Raw genomic sequence first — 20,256 nt, 5'->3', positions numbered from 1 at the left:
GATTTTAGGCACCTTTCTATTTATTGGTAAAATTTTGTTCAACTTTTTTCTCTACATAGTTGACATAGTATCTGTATTTGAATATCCGTGAGTACAGTGCACATTATCTTGCTACACCTACATGGGAACTAACCGAGTATAGCATTTTCCTCATCTTGGATTAGAACCTGGTCCAAAACGTTAGTCAGTTTTACAACTATAGACAGTATTTTGTGATATTCGTCTGCAATGTGATAATGATGAGTTGATTCTTACAAATCTTCATGGACTCTCTCTTCAGTGTAGAACCAAATTAAAATTTAACTTTTGTGAAATTCTCAAGTGTTTAGATAAGTGTTTCACAGATTTGATGAGACCTAGCCAAATACTTGGGGAGAGAAAGTTCTTGTGAGGTTTCCAGCAAAGAGTTTCTGAATCTCTTTTCTGTAATAAGTTCAAAGTCTAAGTTGCAGAACATTTGCTTTATTTATCATTGGTAAGTAGAGTCTCGCTAGTTAAGCTTATTTTTCACACAGTTCCTGAAATTTCTTTGGTAACTATAAGCTACTGAATATACTGTTAAGGTAGAGTCTAGGAAAAACACAACTGTTTTCTGGATGTTACTTTAAGACACATTCAGTGTTTATTCAGGCTGATCTTTTTTGAAGAAAAGTCAATAATCTTACTGCTTTTTCCCTATTATATCTTGCAATGCCCACAACAACAACAAAAAAAGCCTAAAAAAGATAAAATCTCTGCTTAGTTTGAATTGCCCAAGGGTATGATGAGTTGAGAAATACCTTTTTATATGCCTCCATGCAACGTGCCAAAAAAGTCTTTGCCAGAGTTATTCTCTATTGGAATTTACAGAGGTTTGTGAAAAGCAAAGACTGAAGAAACTGTCTTGCTCTTTCTCCTTTAAAATGCTATTTGAGCAGGATCCTCGGAAGCTGGATTACTCAGAAAAGGATCTCTTCAATGAATATCCAAAACTGAACTCTTGGGTTACTAAGCTGTAATTTAAAGGTAAATTTTGAGACAAAACAAAATTTAAATATTGTTTGTACACTTTATTGTTCCTTTGGGATTTATAAAAACATCTCAATGTTTTTTGCCTCCACCCAAAAAAATCTGCTTGTGTGTTACGTTAGCAATATTAGATTGCAGTTTCCTCCTTTCTCTGAAAGACTTTAGCAATTATTTGAATTCCCAAGGAACATATTAAAATGTAGGAGACAAAAGCCTGAGCTTCTGTTTTCAGCCCCAGTTGGGGAGAAAGGCAGTGCTGCAGCACAGGCTGTCAATGAAAAGACTTGGCATTTCTAATATAAATGTGTTTGAAATATTCATAATGTTTGTTGGCTTTGTTTTGTTTGCTTTTTTCTATATTGAAAATTGGTGGAAAAGGTGCAAGGTTTTTTGTTAACTTCAAATAAAAAGGAATGTAGATAGCAAAATTAAATATGTTTACTAGTGGGATTTCTTAAATGACAAAGTAATTGCAAGACATTAAATAGAAATTTCTTATGGGGACTCTTATGGGGACTTTAGATTTATAAAAAAAAGGGTATGATCCTGGCGTTCTTTGCACTATCAGCTCCCCCATTAAAACTGCCTTGCTCTGCTCCTGAAGACTATGGAGCGCTTGTTCATGTCTCTCTTCTTGGCACTGACGCAATAGATAAGCTTTGGCAAACTTAACACCGGCAGCGGGCCCAAACCACAGACCCGGCTTCTAGGTGTAGCTCCAGGCTGATGGTTTATGTATCCAGAGCTTTGAGTTAGGCCACTTAGCAAATTAAGTACCATATTAGTAATACAATTTTTGCAGTGTTGTTTCATGCTCCTATCCATTTATAGTGGTTTTGGAAGATTATTGAATGGACATTTATTGATGAAAAGGTTGAGCACTGAGTAGTTTGCCCTCTGAAAACCAGGTTTTCTTCCACTTTTTATAGAAGGACATACAGTGGACAAGGAAGGAGGAGAATATATTCCATCCCCTGCTCTGTCCGTCCTCCTTAGAGAAAAGCCAATCCCAAGCCATTTCTGTTTCCAGGGCAAGACAGGATATCTCTCCCTTCAGGCACGCCTGGTCTCCCCTCCTGAAGGCTGGTGTTTGGTGCAAATCCCTTATGTGACATCGCTGTTCATATCTACAGTGTATATGTGAAGTCTGAATTAGATGTACATAATTACAGGATGATGTGAAGAAAACTGTGATACTAAGGATCATTGGAAAGGATGCTGGCTACAGAGAGCTATGTTTAATCGTCTCTCCATATCTTGGTAGTTCCTCTTCCTTTTAGACATTAAGTTTTTGCAGTTTCTGGAATTAGGAGCTGGGATAGAACCAATATTCACAAGGACAAGCCAGACAGAGGCTACCTGACAGCAGCTTACACGTCTGATGGGCTCAGCTAAGCTGGTGGTGCCGGCACATCTGCTGGGGAAGGCTGTCAGGGAGGCAGTTGGTAATGAAGCTACTTGGCATCCCAGGGGTCAGCCATTGCAAACGAAGGGAAACGTGAACAAAGTCTTAGGGAAATAGGATTTTTTGCCAATGGCAAGCACCTGATTAGATTTGTTTACCAACAGTATTCTAATTACAGAAATATGTAGCTAATCATTTTTGTCTGAGCCAGGCCACTTCTTTTATGAATGTGCATTGAATAAAGAGTAAAGAAGGTAAACTGCTATTTAATTGTCCTTTAGCCAGTAAATATTTGATGTAACTGAACCGTAACAGTGAATGGGGCACAGAGGGTAGGTTAATATTTCTGAGTATACCGAGATTGATCAAGGTCTTCCACTTCTGGCACCCCACAAAGAAGCTTTTCTAAAGTTTTAAATTTTATATGCATGTGTACATAGCATTGACAGTGCATGATCTAGATCAGTGGTCTCTTTAGTCTGGTGTTATTTTTCCAATTCTGAAGAATACAAGGTGCTTCAGAGGAGCTTGTGAGAAATGCAAGAGGGGGCTTCCACAGAATATCCCGGCCACAGAGTTTTTCTAAGTTTCTCTAAGCTCCACAAGCTACAAAACAGGTATTGAAGATGGCTGAAATATTTTAATGAATATTTTTATTTATTATTTTATTTATTAATGAATATTTTTATTGAAAGATGGCCTTGTAAAATTTCTTTCATCTTAAATCTTGATACACTTAATCAAATGTTTATTAAAAATGGTTATTGCATTTTTTACATTTATCAAAAATTCAGTTTTCAATTTAAAAGTTTATTTTTTTATTTAAATACATATAAAAATGTGATTTAATATGACTGTGATTAGTGTAATATGTTCACATTCGTTCAGGCTGATATAGGTATATACAGGTTTACATATACAGGTACATACTCTGTGCTTTTTTGACTGGGATACGTAGAAAAACAAAGCAGTGAAAGAGTTAGCTTTAGTTTCTCCTAGTGAAAAAAAATATTGGGAGTCCCAAGGCAGGACCCAGTCTCGTCAACAAAGATTGCTAGAAACAACTTAATCTCCTCAACAAAGAGTGTTAGAAATAGCTCATGATAACCTATCCAAATTTGCCCTTTCATAGCAGATAACTTCAAGATTATCCATGTTAGAAACAGAATTTTTTACAAGAGATAAGGTATTTGCTAAAATCTAGCCAGGTTAGGTCTTTGAATTTGGAGGTTGGGGGGGGGAGGGGAGGACTGAAAATCCAGCCCACTGCCCATAAGATTTACGTGTTGTTTGGAAAGTATGGTGCAAAAAGCAAGAGAAGAGAAGCACTTTGCAAGCTGTAGAACAGTCAGGCTTTGTTTCCACTTCATGCAGCTTTATTCCTGCGTCTAGCATCAAAATAAAAACATTCCTCTCCAAACATCTATATTATCTGCATATGTCATTTTTATTTGATTTCTAAGCAGAAAAACATTCTTTTAGGAAAAAGCATTTTATCAGAATAATATTTTCTGATGCAAAAATATTGCATGATAAAATGTTGCCTAGCTCAAGCAACACTTATCTTGAATAAGCAATTAGCAGTAAGGGTACCTGTCTCTGTTTTAACAGTTCTCTTGCCTTATTGTTCAATAATTCATTGAGTTATGGAGGTATTTATGTGTTCCACAGAGAACGTAAAACCGATTCAAACAAAGAAATTTCCCAGCTTTTGACTCTAGCTACTGCTTTTGAATACAAAAGAGAATTTATTACAGCATATGATGAACAAACAAAAGTTGACTAAAAAAACTTCCTTAATCTCAAGCATTTGGCTCCTGCTGTCTCTTGTGCAAGATAAAACTCTTCCTCACAGCAAAGCTTCAGGCAGCGAGTGAAGTTTTCCCCTGCAAGATATTACAGGCAACTTGGCCCACGTTGGAGCCAGCGCTCAGAGCTTCCTCCTCCTCCCTGGCCAGTTGTTGCTGTCTCCCAGCCACGAGGGCTCCCGGGGCAGTCCCATCAGGAGGAGGCAGTGGCCGCTATTGCTGCTTCCTCGTACAGAGCCGTGCAATACTCCAACCTCAGGAAAAGCTGGAGTGCCTAGATGGGAAACTGAGCGAGCTGTGAGTCAAAGGGAAGGGAAGGAGGAAGGGTCACATTGGAGTTAAGAAAAATAGTGCCAAGGGGAGGTGGAAAAGAGGGGAGGAAGGGCGCGCAGGGACCGATGAGGAAGAACGAGCATACGGTTGATGCACAAGACCGAGATTCATTTACTTTAGAGTCTCACTTAATTACCTGTAAAGCTGACTCTGTACTGATGTACCTTAAAGGGGCGTGTAAGCACCTTATGACCTTTAGACAGAAGTGTTAGATACAGGGAGCAGGCTGAGTCGGAAGAGACTGAATCTCCTCTCGTGTGAGGAGAACGTGGCAGCCATGCAATGCCGGTATAAAATGAAGAAGGGTTTTCCACAAACAAAACTGCCATTGTGTAAAATCTGGTAACAGGTAGAGATTAGGTTTTGGCTGAGTTGTTACAGAATTAGGGAGATGGGTTGAAATAATGGTAATTGTTGGGTTGCTACTGACAGTTTTGAATGCATATCTTTTGTAGTTTCATTGGAGACAGATGGTGTAAAAATCTCATGGGCAAGGCTGTGGAAATAGTCTTTTCACAGTTGAAAGCAAATTTTGAGTTGACGGTATGAGGAGAAACCTCTGAATTCATTTTCTTTGAATAGTGTCTGACTTAACTATTGGTAGTATGAAAAGCGAATATAATTGATGTTTGTATTACAGTTATGTAGAAACCATGACCAGGACTGCAGTACTGGGACTAGATCCCCTTCAGCCACTGAGGCCTTGTGTTAGGGAACTTAGGGTCTACACAGGACAGACAAAACAGAGAAGTGAAAAACTGAGGCATTGAAACGAAGAAATGAGCTCAGGGCTTATGACCGTCATTCAGTGCTTTAATTCCCAGAGTGTCCTCTCTTTCTCTCTCAGAAATGAAACAGTTAATCTCAAATTATTGAATATTTCTCAAATGTAAGCTCCAGTTGTTCTATTCCACTTGAAATTATGAGGGTTTTACTATTAACATTTATGTCATGATATCAATTATTATTTGATGTAAATAAAAAATATATAATATATCAAATTTTACTAATTAGCTCTGTTAGACGTATGTGGATTGCAGTATCATACTTAAAATTTCAGCCTGACTATATAATGTTGCCAGAGCAGAAAATGAGAATGTTAATCAACCCAGAATAAAATACATATACTTGCAAATAATTGTTCCTGAGGAACCTGTAAAATAAAAATAATTCCATTAACAATGCACATTAAAAATTTCACCTAATAAATATTATACATAGGTGAGAAATGAGAATGAAAAATAGGAAAGGAAACTTGTGAACAAATGTTCAACAATTATTACCTCAACTTTCTGCAGAAAAAGAACCTACTCTTCAACTTCAAAACCATCATTGAAAGATTCAAGAGGTCCAGTTCTGGTCTCATAGTGGAATCATTTAAAGCACTGATAATGTTCAAATCAGAAATACACGTAATAGAATCGCATGTAGAAGTTTGAGACAGTTTCAGCTGGAAGTTGCAAAACATAGGCAAGTGGTAAGAGATCTCTGAAAGGGCAGCCATAGCTAGAATTTTATGACGGTTAAGAAAATAATTTATAGTCTGGACAGCTTAAGGTCTGGATGTAGCTATGAGTGAAGAAAATCGTATCTTTTAGGAACTTGCAAAAGAAGTAGCTTGACCTAATGCGTGGAGCCTATGGAGGAAGACCTGAACTCCAGACATGGTTTTGTCATTGGTCTTGAACAAAACACACATTCTTTGTGCTCTTTCACTAATGTAAAATAGAAGTTATTATATCAAACTACTTAACGTGTTTTGACAAAATGTGGACTGGAAGTGTACAAGTCTATAGAAATTGTTGTTAAGTACATATTTATTTTAGTAGTGGGGAGTCTGGCAGAAGACTAGATTCCAAGAAGTACAATTTAAGTAATTAATAATGTGTTTTTCCTTATGCTATAATTTATATGGGAGAGGGATGGGAGAAGTATGACAGTAAGACTTCAAAGTTACCATGGTAATGCAACCTACTACCTGTTGCTAAGAGCACACTGTAGCTGTTGTTATGATTTTTATTACAGCTTTTATCATTTCAAGATGTATCCTTTAGTTTTTAACATGTTATTTTAGATTTAATTTCAGAGGTGAGAAAACTAGCAAGTTTTGTTGCTTCCCAGCTGACATAACTCCCATCTTCTAATGCAGAGTAATTTACCAGCTATCTAATGATTTAAGAAGACAAGAATTAACAAGATATTTCAGTGCCCTACCAGCATTACTATCCTCTTTCCATGAAAAGTCAGTGATGGATGTTTGGAGGCAGGCAGGACTAAAGTTCCAATAATGCAATATAAAAACTCCCAAATGCAGACAGGTGGTTCTTAGCTCTGACATGGGAAACAGTAACATTCAAAATACTAACAGGATCCAGCCCACTACAAGTCTGGTTTCCCGATCCAGCAAAGGGGCCACTTTTACTGCTGTGAACTTTGCTGAGCAGCAGCAGCATGGTAAGACTCAGGCCAGCCAAAATACTGCCATGCAGGATCAGAGCAGCAGTGAAACTCCCAAGACTCTGTCGGTCAGGGGCTACTGCTTGGGAGTGCTATAAGCTGCAGCTCAGGCAAGAACTGGGATTGTAAAGGGATCACTTGAAAAAGAGAAGCAGAGGCAGAGTATGCCATGTCTCCTCCTAGCTCCCTGTTTTCCCAGACTTTCCTTCCTTTCTTTGACTAGTGAGTTCAGCCTTCTAGGTAGTAAGTGCTAGCTGGTTATTATATAGTTGAAGCAAAATATTTACCAAAGTCAAGGTGGTTGTCTAAGCTGTTCCCTTCAGGTACAGAGGTGGTGATGGATGATTTCTGTCTTCTGCATTTATAATAGTATATCTATACAAGTCCCTGTGCTTTCTCGTTGCATTCTTTTTTTGCAAGACCTGCCTCCTCTTTTAGATCAGTAACTGGCTATTAAGCTTCCTTCCTGCCAGATACCAAGGCTTGTCTATCTTTATTTTAACATATGAAAGCTATTGGCTGAGTTTTGCAAAACTTCCTGGCACACTTCTATGTCTGAATTTTTGATTTCTCCAAAATGAAAAGTGTGTATGTGAATAAGTAGTCCATGGCTTTTACCCATGATCTCATGCTCCCTTTGTGTCCTTGTGTTCTGTGGTTTCATATCTTATATAAATGCTTATATAAACTTTTGTCCTTTTTGCTAGAAAATATTGATAGTAAAATGACTATCACGCAGTGGTAACTAGGACACAGTTATTTCAGGTTCTCAGTTTAGAGAAAAACAGCAGTCCAATTACTATTGCATAACAAGCGCTGATTTTTGTTTAACTGAGGCGCTTACTGCACTGTATGTGCCTGCACACTGTATTTTGTGTGTGCCCACATCAGCATAAACTGAATGTGTCTATTACATTTATTACAAAATAAATAGTAACTGTCAGAGGGATAATCACAGTTAGTAGCATACTTAAAGGTAAAAGGCTTGGTGTGGTCCCAGCTGTCCACAAACCATCATCACGGACAAGGGCTCCGATTCTTCCTCCGTTATGCTGTGCTCGTAACTGTGGCACCTAATTTAGGAACAGAGTTAGCTTAGACCCACTGCATAGTCAAAGTCAAAAACATGCAACTCAGAAAGGTAGTGTAGTCCGTTTAAGAGTTAATCACTGGGTGGAGGCACCTATTCCTCTCCACTGACTTGTGCCAAAGGTTGGGTGAAATAAATCTGGGCTTCAGGCAATATTCCTAGCCCATTATCAAACCCTGAAACAATTGAGAGCATTCCCCGTGCAGTGTCATCTACTGACTTTTGGGGAAGTTACCTTGTTTGGAATATTTAGGATTGTCTGTCATCATAGACTCAGACCATTTTTTCAGTTGGAGGTGGTTATTTTGTCATGCAGTCTGTGTTTGCTCATGCAAGAGTAAACACATGGGCGAAGAGAACAATATGGCAACTGGTTGAGCATATGAATTTCCAATGACTGCTGCTAACTGATTCTCTGTGAGCAGCTTTTTCTTCCTCCTGGATTTCAGTTTGTCTGCAAGCATTTTTTCAAAGTCTGCTACAGTGTTGTAATAGTTTTGCCTCAGGATATTTCAGTCCAAAATCTTTTACCCCAAACTACTGATAAGGTTTAAAGAAGGATTTCAAAGGTGTCCATAAAACATTTTTAGTTACCTTTACTCAAGATGCTCATGTGCCAAAATGGACCAGGTGTTAAAAAAAAAACACACATACCTGTGGATCCTAATATCTTCCCCCGGCTGTATATCCAGGCTATATATCAGCGCAAAAGCGATCTTATCAGGAGACTTCTAGTACTGAGGCGGGCTTTATGAGCAGATTGCCATTTTCTGTTTCTGGCGTGTATCTGGATAGGCACAAGCAACGCTGTTAATATTGTTTAAGCAGCTAAGATAGGGCAGTTGTACAGATTTTAGTAGAAGAGGGCAGAAATTGCAGTTGCCCAGTACAGCCAGGCAGGGCTGGTAGTTCATGTTGAGCTTGAAATCTACCATTCACTCCAAATACAATTTGATAAGAAAACAGAAGATGAGTGAAATGTTTCATCTTCAACTGTTGCTGATCTGGAGATGGCATTTTAAATAGCTGAATTTCAAGTAACTGAGTGGTAAAAAAATATATAGCAAAATATTTATTTTTTAAGTGAAAGAGACTTTTTTCTAGGAATTGAAATCTCCATGGGAAATGCCTATTTTCATTCAACTTGTTTAAGTTTCTGCTTTGAAAAAGGAAGCAGATAAAAACTTTGAAAATTAATTCAAGCCTTAAGCTGAGAATGTATTACCTGTAGAAGCAACAGTCTATTCATTTATTTACTTATTACTGCTTGGAGGTTGTATGTTCACAGGGTAGACTGCTGCAGGGGGAATTAAGTGATTTCCTGTGTAATATTCTGCACCATCATTTTATCGCTTTTTTGTAATAAGGGAATATCAACAGTTATCTTGCTTTGCAGAATATTCTGAAATGAAACTGCAGAACATACTGGATGAAAGCACTGCTTGAGAGCTAATTAGGACTGCTACCAGAAATAGTAGAAACATGCATTGTATGGGGCAGAAACCCTCATGTTTTGAAATATTTACATGCTTGAGAGTCTGGTGCTTAAAAATGGGTCAAGTGAGGTGACTGCCCCAGTTCTCCTGTTGGAGAGGAGAGTTATTCAGCCTCTGTAGCCTCCCATGTCTGTCTCATTGGATCTGTTCAGAGGAAATGTTCTTGTTCACTGAAAAACTTATGCACATGAGGAACTCTGCCTAAAATGCTTTTTCCAGACAGCAATTTATAATTATAATTTTTCTAACACTAAGACAACAGAATAAAATAAGCCAAACAAGTACAAATATGAATCAGGCATGAACAAGCCTGAAAATTTTTCAAATTAAAAGTAATTCTAGTAATTTTTCTAACTTGTAGTCTGAGTTTGCCTACTTCTACATGGCAACACTTTCCTCCTTTAGAAAGCTTTCCACCAAAAGCAGAATGACATGTAAAACATCAACAACTCATCTTCCTCCATCTCAGAAATCCCAAGACTTTTTATTAACTGAAATAGTAAAAGAGCCAGGGACTCCATGGAGTCCACTAGAGGCCTTATTACTGCCATTCTGTTTTCCATGGGAAGTAGTCAGCCACTGCAGTATGTATCCTAAAACAGTCAGCTTAAGAAATATTTGGATAAAATCGTAGAAAAGTCTGACTAGAGTAAATATTTCTAACTTCTTGTGAATTCTCTGTGGTATTCATGACTTACCACATGGAGCTGTATACTAAATAAAATCGATAATTTGGTGGCTCATCCTAACTTCTGGTGCATGAAGCAGCTTTGTTGTTTTGTCACGGCTGTAGCCCTGTTTTCTCTCCTAATTTGTTGTGCTTGCTCAGTGAAATTGAATCCCACGTCATTTCAGGCAAGTCTTGGAGAAGTTGTTTTCTTTAGTGCAGATGGTTCTTCGCTCCAGATGTCGAGGCAGCTCCGAGCTGCCTAATTCTTTCCTTAACCTTTCTGCCCATCTTGAAATTACGTTGACACTACGATTGTGTTTCTTGCCCCGTATTTGATTTTCCTGTACTATAATTTGTCATGCGTATCAGTCCTTGCTATCGGTTGTATAATGTGCCACATAGAAAGACGCCTGTTACCTTCTCCAGACTTGTTTGGTTTGTTTTCATATCTGTTTGTTTTAACGAGGAAAAGGTAAAATTCAAGTGTGCAGTGGTTTCCCTCAGAGTTGTCTCCTCTGGAATTTCTCGTGGCTGCATCTAGTTCTGGGCTCCCCCAAGGCTCAAATTCTTCGTGTTTGTAATCGGAAATGTTCCAGCCCTCTATCTTCAGCCCGAGGATGCAAAAGAGGACCTGTACCCTTACCGTTTCCCTTTGCCCTCTCTGTCTCACTTGGGAACACAATGAGCTGTCAAAATTTCCTGCCTTGTTTCCACAGAATCCTTCCTTTCACAACAAAAAGGATTAATTATCTGAAACTGCTAATTGTATAAATTGTCAGAACAATTGTTTAGCTTGACTTTAACTTGGAAAGCAAAGGAATGGAAGCTTACACAAGGGAACCAGGTTTCATATCATGTATTCATGGAGATCAAGTCTTCTAGTATGCTTTGGGGACCCCAGTCCACACAGGAATATGGATACCAAGTGGAAATTTGGACATACATAAACCAGTCCATTTCTCCCCACCTACCACAGGCTCATAATCCTTGGCAGGTAAACATGTTACTGTCTAGTAACTCAGTCACTAAAATAGCAGGTGCTGATGTAGAGGTCTAGGATATTGATGAAAGTCCTCCTCGAAAGTCCTCCTCAAAAGTCCTCTCTCTAAAGAAAAAAACAATCTGGTGTTTCACCATTAACAGCCCTTGCCTTAAAGAAGTTAGAAATCACATGCTGTGGTGTACATCTGGTGCAATCCATATTTTATTATCTCTGTTGAGTGTACTTACATGTAATTAAAAGTGATGGAGAAGAATATAAATGTTTTCCAAACGTGAGCCAAGAAGAGAATAGAGGAAGGCAGATGTGGGTGATTTAGCCCACCACCACTTCCTAACTAATCTTTCCCTAATGATGTAGCAAGAGACTAGGTGGCACCTGGCAAGGTATTTTGAAATAACAGATTCATTAGGTAGAGCTACCTGATAACATCTTTTACTCATCAGAAACTTGCCTTTCCTGAAGGTAAAGTTAATAATCCTTGAACATAAAGTTTTTAGTGGCTTTTACTAAACAAGTGGGGATGCAGATTTATTCTGCATAGATTTCTGCAGTGCTAGATGCAGCCCAATCTTTTATTGTCTGTAAAAAACGTAAAATGACACAGTCAGCTGGAATCATCAGTAATTTTCCACTACTTCAGCCCTAAGTCCTCAGGTTTGCTGCTTAAAACTCATTCACTTTGGCTTTGCTTGAAGAATACAGAACTGGTAGCAAGTTTGTTGATTATGATGCATGATCTTTAACTGTTTCAGGTAATCTTTCAAGATTTATACAGCCCTCGCTATGAGCTACTTAGATTGTTTTCATCTCCTCCTTGAGAATCTTATTCTTCTGATGATCTAAATGGTTCTTTTCCCTTTCTGGTGCTTTTCCAAGAGGAATTCAGTTTTCTCAGACACAGTGTTTCAGATGAACTTACACCAGGTGTTTTGTCTAATGTTATCAATACCTGCATAGATTTACCCCTCTTTACTGGAATTACCTTGCCTGAATAATGTATATATGTATCTGAGTTAGGTAGGCTTTAATTCTGCAGGAGACAGCAGCAGGACCATGAGAGGAAGTTGGTCTACCAGGAAAATGTATGTGGAAGTTGCAGGCAGCTGGGCCGTAGAGCAGCTGTGGCAGAGAAGGTAGCAGTAGCAGTGAGATGTATTTAAAATATTTGTAGCCATATATACCTGATATCTCCCAGCTTTGTGTTATCATCAAATTTCATTAGTATTCTCCTACTTCTGTGCCAAGATGGCTAATAAAATTTTTAACACTGTTCCCAATAGGAGTCTTTGAAAGACCATGACAGTAATTGTTCCCCAGCACAATAGTTTTCTTTCAGCGTACCATATTATCTTCTTACCTTTAGTCTTTTCCAAGTAACAGTATTTGTACTTGTCTCTTGCCTTCCCTGATATGCTTATTGAAGTCCATATGGTTGAAACACACTAGGGTTTTTTTTTCTTGTTTAACAATTAACTATTTTATTCAAGGTAATTCAGTATCAGGTTTTATCTTGTATGGTCTACTTTTGGTAAGCCCATGTTGCATTTTCTTCTGTGTTCCAGTTGTCTACTTACCTTTAATATTTCTCTTCATCAAAATTTGGGATCAGAGTTGGATAATTTTTTCCATGTGTAAATGTGTATGCCTTTGTTATTCACTAGTAATATGATACCTTTCTTGATCTGATATTATTCTTTCATGTCCAGAAAGAAAATCATTCTTCCTGGATTTACAATATCATATGTCTTTCTTTTTTCAGATTTTTGAATTTTGAATTTCTGTCTTTCAAAGTGTTCTGAGTTATTTGCTGATTTACTCACATCAGTGACATGTTTATCAGTTCTGTTTGCAGTTTCCTGTTAATTCATTGGTGCGTGCAGAAAAAACAAAAGCCTGGATCAAGGCATGCTCTGAATTTGCACCCGTTCTTAATTTGCTGATGCTTGTTCTAGTGACAGGCTCAAGCCTGTCTGATTTTTTTGGTTTACATTATGTGTACCATATGGCTGCCATTCTTACTCTTTCTTCATGACTCACCCAATTTGATGGGTCTACCTGTGGCAGAAAGCAGTACTTGTAAGTAAGGGTGCTGGCTTGTGAACTCTGACTCATGGGTGCTGATGAATCTTGCTTTGGTATTTTACAAACAGTTCAGCTCTTCGCTCCACCCTTCTGCCTTTTAGCAGAAGGATCACAGGGAAATAGGTTTCTCTACCTCAGCTGCCACAGTCACACATTGTTTTAAATAGCCAATGAAGATAGGCCCATGCAGTTATCACATATTTGAACTGCAGCAGCTGAAGAGCAAGGGGAGGGTTGCACCTCCTGCCCCTGCTGTCAGGAGGGGTAAGTGGGGTCAATAACTGCTTGAGTTGTTTGGGGCTGGATCCTTAGAGCCAGTGACAGACAGCTCGTGCTTGCCAAGTGGGAGCTGAATACAGGTAATGCATGGTCTGTCTCTGGGGACAAAAAAGCAAAATACAAGTAGGAAAGACAGAAAATAGATTTGTACTTATAATCTAAAGTGATTGTGTTTGAAATATTCTTAATTTGACTGCATGCTCCGGTCCTATGTCTTTTGTACCTCTAAGGACTCCTAGAGGGCACAGAAGACTTTCTCTGCCTAGAATATTCAGCTTAATAGTTTTTACTTGGCCTTCATCCCTTAAAAATAATTGTAAGCATGTTTTAAGTGAACATTAGATAGAAGAAATAACAGTATCTAACTAGGTCCTTCTTTTGTGCTGCAAGATGTTTTCTTGTTTTTAAACATAAGCAGTAGAAGCTAGCAGCCAAATTCTTCAGTTCTTTTTGTTTAGACTACTCAGATGCTGCATTCAGATCCCAGAGGAAGCATTATTCAAAATAACTAATAATTCATAATTTTATTGCAAACTTTGAGAGGCCCACAGTGCGAGCTGTCTCAGGAAGTACTGTGGGTGTGCTTTCAACACTATGGGCTGTGTTCCTGGAGAGGAGGAATTAGTCTTGTACAGAACTTTTGAAGACTTCAACCCCAGCTCCCAAAATCTCCAAGCTCAGTCTTATTTAAGAATGTTTAATGTTTTGGTCTTGTGATTTACCTATCAAGACATGAGTAAATTACAGTACAAGATATTTAAAATTATGGAAATGTAAAAATTACATCTACTTCCCAGTACTTCCTAGCTATGTAGAGATTTTGCAATTGCTATTCGTGCTGAACAGTATTTCACTTAAATCAGTTTTGCCTGTTTCATCAATATTACGTGGTAAGTCAGGTTCTAGTCAATGTGAATTACACAGTGATATTAATTCTTACAATTGCATAGTAATTTTCTAATATTTAAATATATATTCTAAATCTCTGGAGTGATGCTTATCTGAGAACATCAACTTTCATTTAAAGAAAGCAACTTTAATGTCTGAAGAGGAAAATGGAGTGCTGAAACAGCAGAAAGTGAAAAAGAAACCAAAATATGTTCCTTTTTTATCATCTCATGAATTCGAGACCCCATGACTTTGGAGATTTTGGGGGGGGTTGATTTTGTTTGGGGATTTTTTTTTTTTATTTTTATTTTTAGAAGTGGTTGGCAGCATTAGTCTTGTTAGATTTGGATCATTTGCAGAACAGCATTGTACTGTGATCCTTGTCCCAGGTTGAGTCCTTCGAGTTTAATGTTGCGACATTCAGTATCCAACTGGTATTGTTCGAACAAAAAACTAGACTACAGAGTTCTCCTGAAGCAGTGTGAGTCTCCTTACTAGTTGAGAAGCTGTTCAATAGGATGGATATGTCTTTTTAGACCTTTTGTTCTGGTAAGAGGATCAACTGCACTGCTTTACTAAATGCATGGATGCATACAGGGATGTCATGGGAGATGATTTTTTGGACCTGAGTTTTCCCACTAGAGGAGTGTAACGTCACCAGTTTGAACAGAAAACAGATCTAGATCTAAGCAGCAGAGAAAGGCAGCTGCCCTTTCTGACATCTCCGGGGATTTTGTGTTTTGCAGGAGATGCACGGGTGAGAGGTCAGACAGGGGTTCTTGCTGAGCGCCGTGGCTCCTACCCGTTTATCGACTTCCGTCTTCTTAACAGTAAGTGCATCCCCTCACTCAGTTCTGAATTTTTAAATATATTAAAATCAGTGTTGAATGTATATGACCAAAGTATTTTGTTTCATACATATTTGTAGTCTGGCTGTCTTCATACAGTCAGCATTAATAATTCTATTATTCCCACTTAGTTCTTGACTGTGAAATGCTTTGATTATGTGAATACTGTCCATAATGCTGAGTCTGCCGAGTAAATACAGTACTGCCATGGTGTGTGCTGTGGGGGAGGAAGGGGGGGCTTCAGAATTAAAAACATAAACCTCTATGTCCTTTAGCCTCTTAGCCAGCAGTTGGAACAGATTTATGTGAGTCTGTTATCCGGTCATATAGAATTGGCAAAGAAGGGGAACATGTGACAACACTGACCAGTGGTTTACAATAACATTAATTTTTCCAACAATTAGAACCCAGTCCAAAGCCCCATGGAGTCTTCTCATTGACGTCAATGGATTTTGGGTCAGGCCAGCAGTGAACATCTGTTAAAAATAATCTTAACCTCATTCTGATTGAAGTTATTTTGCCACTGTTGTAAATAAAGGAGAGCAAATCTTAAAAAAAAAAAAGGGGGGAGGAGGGGGGGGGGGTTCACCTCATGAATTCTCTGTACTGATGCAAACGCATTAGCCAGGGTGCAAAAATAAAAAACAGTGAACTCTTAGTCTTAGGTCCTCTAGCATTCAGTGGTAACCCCGATGTTCAGATACAGGCAGATCTAGATGTATCCTCATGTGCTGCACAGATCACTCAATTTAACATTTGAAACAAAAGTCATTTACTGTCCTCATCAAAATAGAGTGAAACTCCAACAGTTTGTTTAGTGATTACATTTTTATTCTTCTAGTGATCATGTTTTTTCATTAAAAAGCAATTATGAAACCAAAGTTTTAAATTTTCTTGCTGTAACTGCTTGCCAGAACTACTGGGAAGAGCGGGGAGGTAGGTGGCAGGAAGGGGGGAAAGAAGAACAGCTGAAAAGGGTGAGGCCTGGCATGAACACAGGAGAAAAGAGCTACTAATAGAACGAGCTTGGGCTCTGATATGCTGCACTCCCACAAGCTGGCAAAATTACTACAGTCTGGCAAACTGCTTGCTTTCAGTCTTTTTTATAAAAGATATTTTCTAAGTCATAAGTCCATCGGAGTGCTTGCTATGGCTGAGCTAGAAAGACATAAGAGCTAAGATGGGTCCAGCAATTTGCTGAGGACAAACAAGGAATAGTACAGTGGTTGAGCTGAGTTCTGAGGAGAATTTCATTCTGGCTTGCCTATGAAAAATATGAAGAAAAAAAACATTTTAGGCTAAGTGGAAGTATGGTTGATTCTCTTATAAAGACGGAAAGTATATAAAACACTTTCCATTCATACAGTAGAAGTGAATAAATGTCCACATTTGCCTGGAACTAGATTAATTCATTATTTCATTTTTATTTTAGATGTATAAATGTTACTTTAAATTCTCATCATATATGTTCTTTCCTCTCCCTGATAAAAGAAACTAAACATTTTCCACCTTTTTGTTTGGAGATAGGCCTTTCTTTTTTGCTCCCTGTAGCTGAACCCTGCCATCCTTCAGATCCTGCCAACTTCTGGGAAGTGCTAGTGCTTTACTTGGGACATCTAGGGGGAGATCTGTGAAGTGAAAGGTAGTGGTGCATGCTGAGCCTTTGATCATGCAAGGAGTAGGGCAGTCAGCATAACCCTTCTGGTATAACTACTGAACTTAAAAGAGATGCCTTACTCTAAATGCACCTTCAAGCCCAGTGGACTCTTTGCTCCTGCATAGGGCAGCTGGGTCTTTTGTGCTTCTGCTCCTGTGTCCTCTCTCCTGGGGGCTTCTGATTTATTCTTTCTTTTTGCTGCTTTTCCTTAATCTGAAAGAAGATCTGAACTAAGGCTGATCATGTTTGATCTCTCTATATGTAAGAAAAAGCCATGATCCCGATTTTGGATTTCTCATTGTTTTCAGGTTTTTGTGTATTTCCTCTTTTCTGCCTTGGAAGTGGTGCTAGGTTACTTTTTCAGTCCAAAATCATGTGATATTTCTAGGCACTTAACTGCTAATTTTGTAGATGGCAAGTGCGCTGGGCCAAGCTCACTTGGTGTCCTACAGGTACATGAACCTGCTCAGTGCCTGAGCATGCAGACATGTATTTCCAGGAAGTAAACAGACTTTTATTTTATTTGTCTATATATCCATTTGTCAAATCAATTTCTTCTGTACATACTGTATAAGTGGTAAAAGAAACATGGTTGCTGTACATCCTAACAAAAGGAAACAGATCATATAAATGTCACTATTGCAAGCTTTTTTGAAAAATGCCCAAGAAATACTTACAGTAAAACTCTGATACCATGTTTTGGTATCAGTTTGTTTTGGAGCAATAACTGATAGGCAGCAATTGTATACTAAAAAACTGTTGCAATGAGGAAGAGAGGGATGAGGCAGAGAAAATTGAATAGTGAATATCCTCAGAATTTATAAAGAAGTGCATCATAAACATTACTCCACCTTCGTGCTAATTCAGACAAATGGAGCTTAAATAGTTCCATCTGATAATTCTCTGTACGATCTGAAATGTTATTCCAAATGCAATACCACCATTTTTCAAAATAAATAAAAACACTGAAGCTCGCTCTTAAACAAATACTTAACATTTTCTTTAAAATTTCAGGTTATTGCTATTTAATGGCAACAACATTACTTAAATATAACTGTTTTAACATACTTACAAATTCAGTCAAGCTAGTAAGTTTTTCCATGCTATGACTTGTATGGGTTAACATTGAGTAGACCATATCTTCTGTTTTTTCTGGATTCCTGTAGTAATGTCACTGCGTAATTTAAGACACTGTTAAGTCTTTTTGGATAGGAAAACTTCCTGTCTTCTGAAAACGGGATCTTCTATAGCCTTAATCAAAGCCAACCGGATTAGTGTTTGCTTCTTGCTGTTTGAGCTAGTGTCTGTGATGCCATCTAAACATTCCTCCAGTGCCTGTCTGTGATATATAGAAACTCAGTGAGAGTTATTTCACTTTGTGAGTACCACACTGTCAAGGCCATGAGGATTTTGCAGGATCCTATCTGGAGGAAATGCAAGGCTTTAGCATCTTCCTGTCTTTTTGGTACATAGTTGCAAGCTTTTCTTGAGCTGTACCTGGTGACTTTTGGAACTAGGACGTAATTCTAGAATACAAGATTGAATGTAAAATACACCCTTGTCACCAGAGACTCCTAGTTCCCGTGTTGCTAGGAGTGTACGTTTGCCTCAGCCTCCTGAGTCGGTCCCTGCAACTTGTGGAGACCTGCATCGCCGACCAGATGCTCATTCCTGTTCATAGTATGGACCCAGCACCTCCAGGGGAAACTACATAGCAGCTCCCCTCCTCAGGAAAGCTGGGGCAGGTGACGTTAGCCAGCCCAGTATTAAGATCCGCAAGAGGCAAGCTGACCAACCATTTTCCCATCCTGCCATAACAAAGACAAGAGGACCACTTGCTCCTGATGGCCACAGGTATACCTCAGAAAAAATAAGCCAAACATGGCAGACTTGAGGCCCCATGTTAACTAGGGCGCTGATGAGCGAATATTCAACTTTACAAATGTCTCCTAAACTGAAAGGTACAAGTTTTGCGCAATCTTAGAGATTGATAGGAAAAATTGGGAAAGAGTTTCTTCTTTTTGCAAATAAGACATTCCTTAAAATGGGAGCAGCGGAACAAAGATGAGTGAGTGACATTCTATTAAAAAAAAAAAAAAAAAAGAGTGACTTAACACTGAGAAGCACTATTTTCCAGAATGAGTAATGGGATGGAATAGAGGAGTATTAAGTGCTGTAGAGCAACATGTGTAAATGGTGTAAGATTGATTCCAAACCAAAACCTCACAAATTTTAGGAAAGTTTGACTCTAGACTTGGTAGATCTAGCTTGTAGCTGAAACTAACAGAGGCTGAAATAAATGATGGCAGTTTGTTGGCACTTCTGCATTTCTATAAATTAAATGAACCTTTATGCATTCCCAAGACAGAAGAGTGGCTAATCTGAATATGTGTAGTGTAATAATTTAGAACTTGAAGCACTCCTACAGTGAAAACTAACTTCATCCAATTTTCCTTTGAGTGAAGCACATTTTGGATTTCAGAAATAAAGTGTCTTAGTAGTAAGGCAGCAGTAATTTAATTCTCTGATTGACTAAGTTGCTCAATGAGTCATTGAACCAGATCCTTCCAGTGACTAATATGCCATGATTAAAATAGATTTCATTATCCCATGGTGAGTTATGTTGGTGACCAAGATGGTACATTCTTCATTGCATTAATTAAAAGTTTGAGGGAATTCCACGTGATAAATCTAGAATGAGAGATGGACATGAAACAATAACCAAGAAGACCTCACCCTGGTCCAGTTTTATTGGATACTGTGTTCTATTTCCATATTAAATAAAATAGAGTAACAAAATAACATAGGTTACATATGGGATGAGTAACCTTTCTTTTACAACCTTGCTTGTCAAGCTTTCAGTCACAGAATAAGGAGATTCTTAAGAGTTACACACTGGTTCTTCAGTTCCCACCTTCTTGTATTGAACTTTTCTTTGTATTGAAATTTGCTTCCAAATTACAAAATTATTAGCCTCTAATTGACTATATTTAAATATCTCTGTCATAGACGAATAGAATTAAAACTATTTCTGTTTACACTTTTAGCTTGTCCTGAAAAATTCTACATTGGGGACACCTTGTTATTGTCACAGCATCAGTAGTCCTACTGCTTTCATTATTGTGCACCTATGTGTTTTCAGTAACCCATCCACAGTAAATACAAGGCTCTGATAGAGTTTATATTGCTATATATTGATATAGGAGAGAGAACAAGGAAAGGGAGAGTACTC

The 20,256-nt window shown here is 38.3% G+C and overlaps 1 protein-coding gene across 1 annotated transcript in view; it reads left to right on the top strand.

The window, feature by feature from the left end:
- The window catches only part of PDE7B (phosphodiesterase 7B), an 89,168-nt gene that overhangs the window by 33,818 nt on the left and 35,094 nt on the right, over window positions 1–20,256 (top strand). The window contains exon 2 of the mRNA XM_013958945.2: window positions 15,266–15,349. Within this exon, the coding sequence (XP_013814399.1) occupies window positions 15,266–15,349 (84 nt within the window). The remainder of the gene's footprint in view (window positions 1–15,265; window positions 15,350–20,256) is intronic.

Source organism: Apteryx mantelli, chromosome 3, assembly GCF_036417845.1.
Source record: "Apteryx mantelli isolate bAptMan1 chromosome 3, bAptMan1.hap1, whole genome shotgun sequence".
Lineage (NCBI taxonomy): Eukaryota > Metazoa > Chordata > Aves > Apterygiformes > Apterygidae > Apteryx > Apteryx mantelli.
The sequence above is the reverse complement of the archived record's forward strand: the minus strand, read 5'-3'. Positions and strand labels throughout refer to the sequence as shown.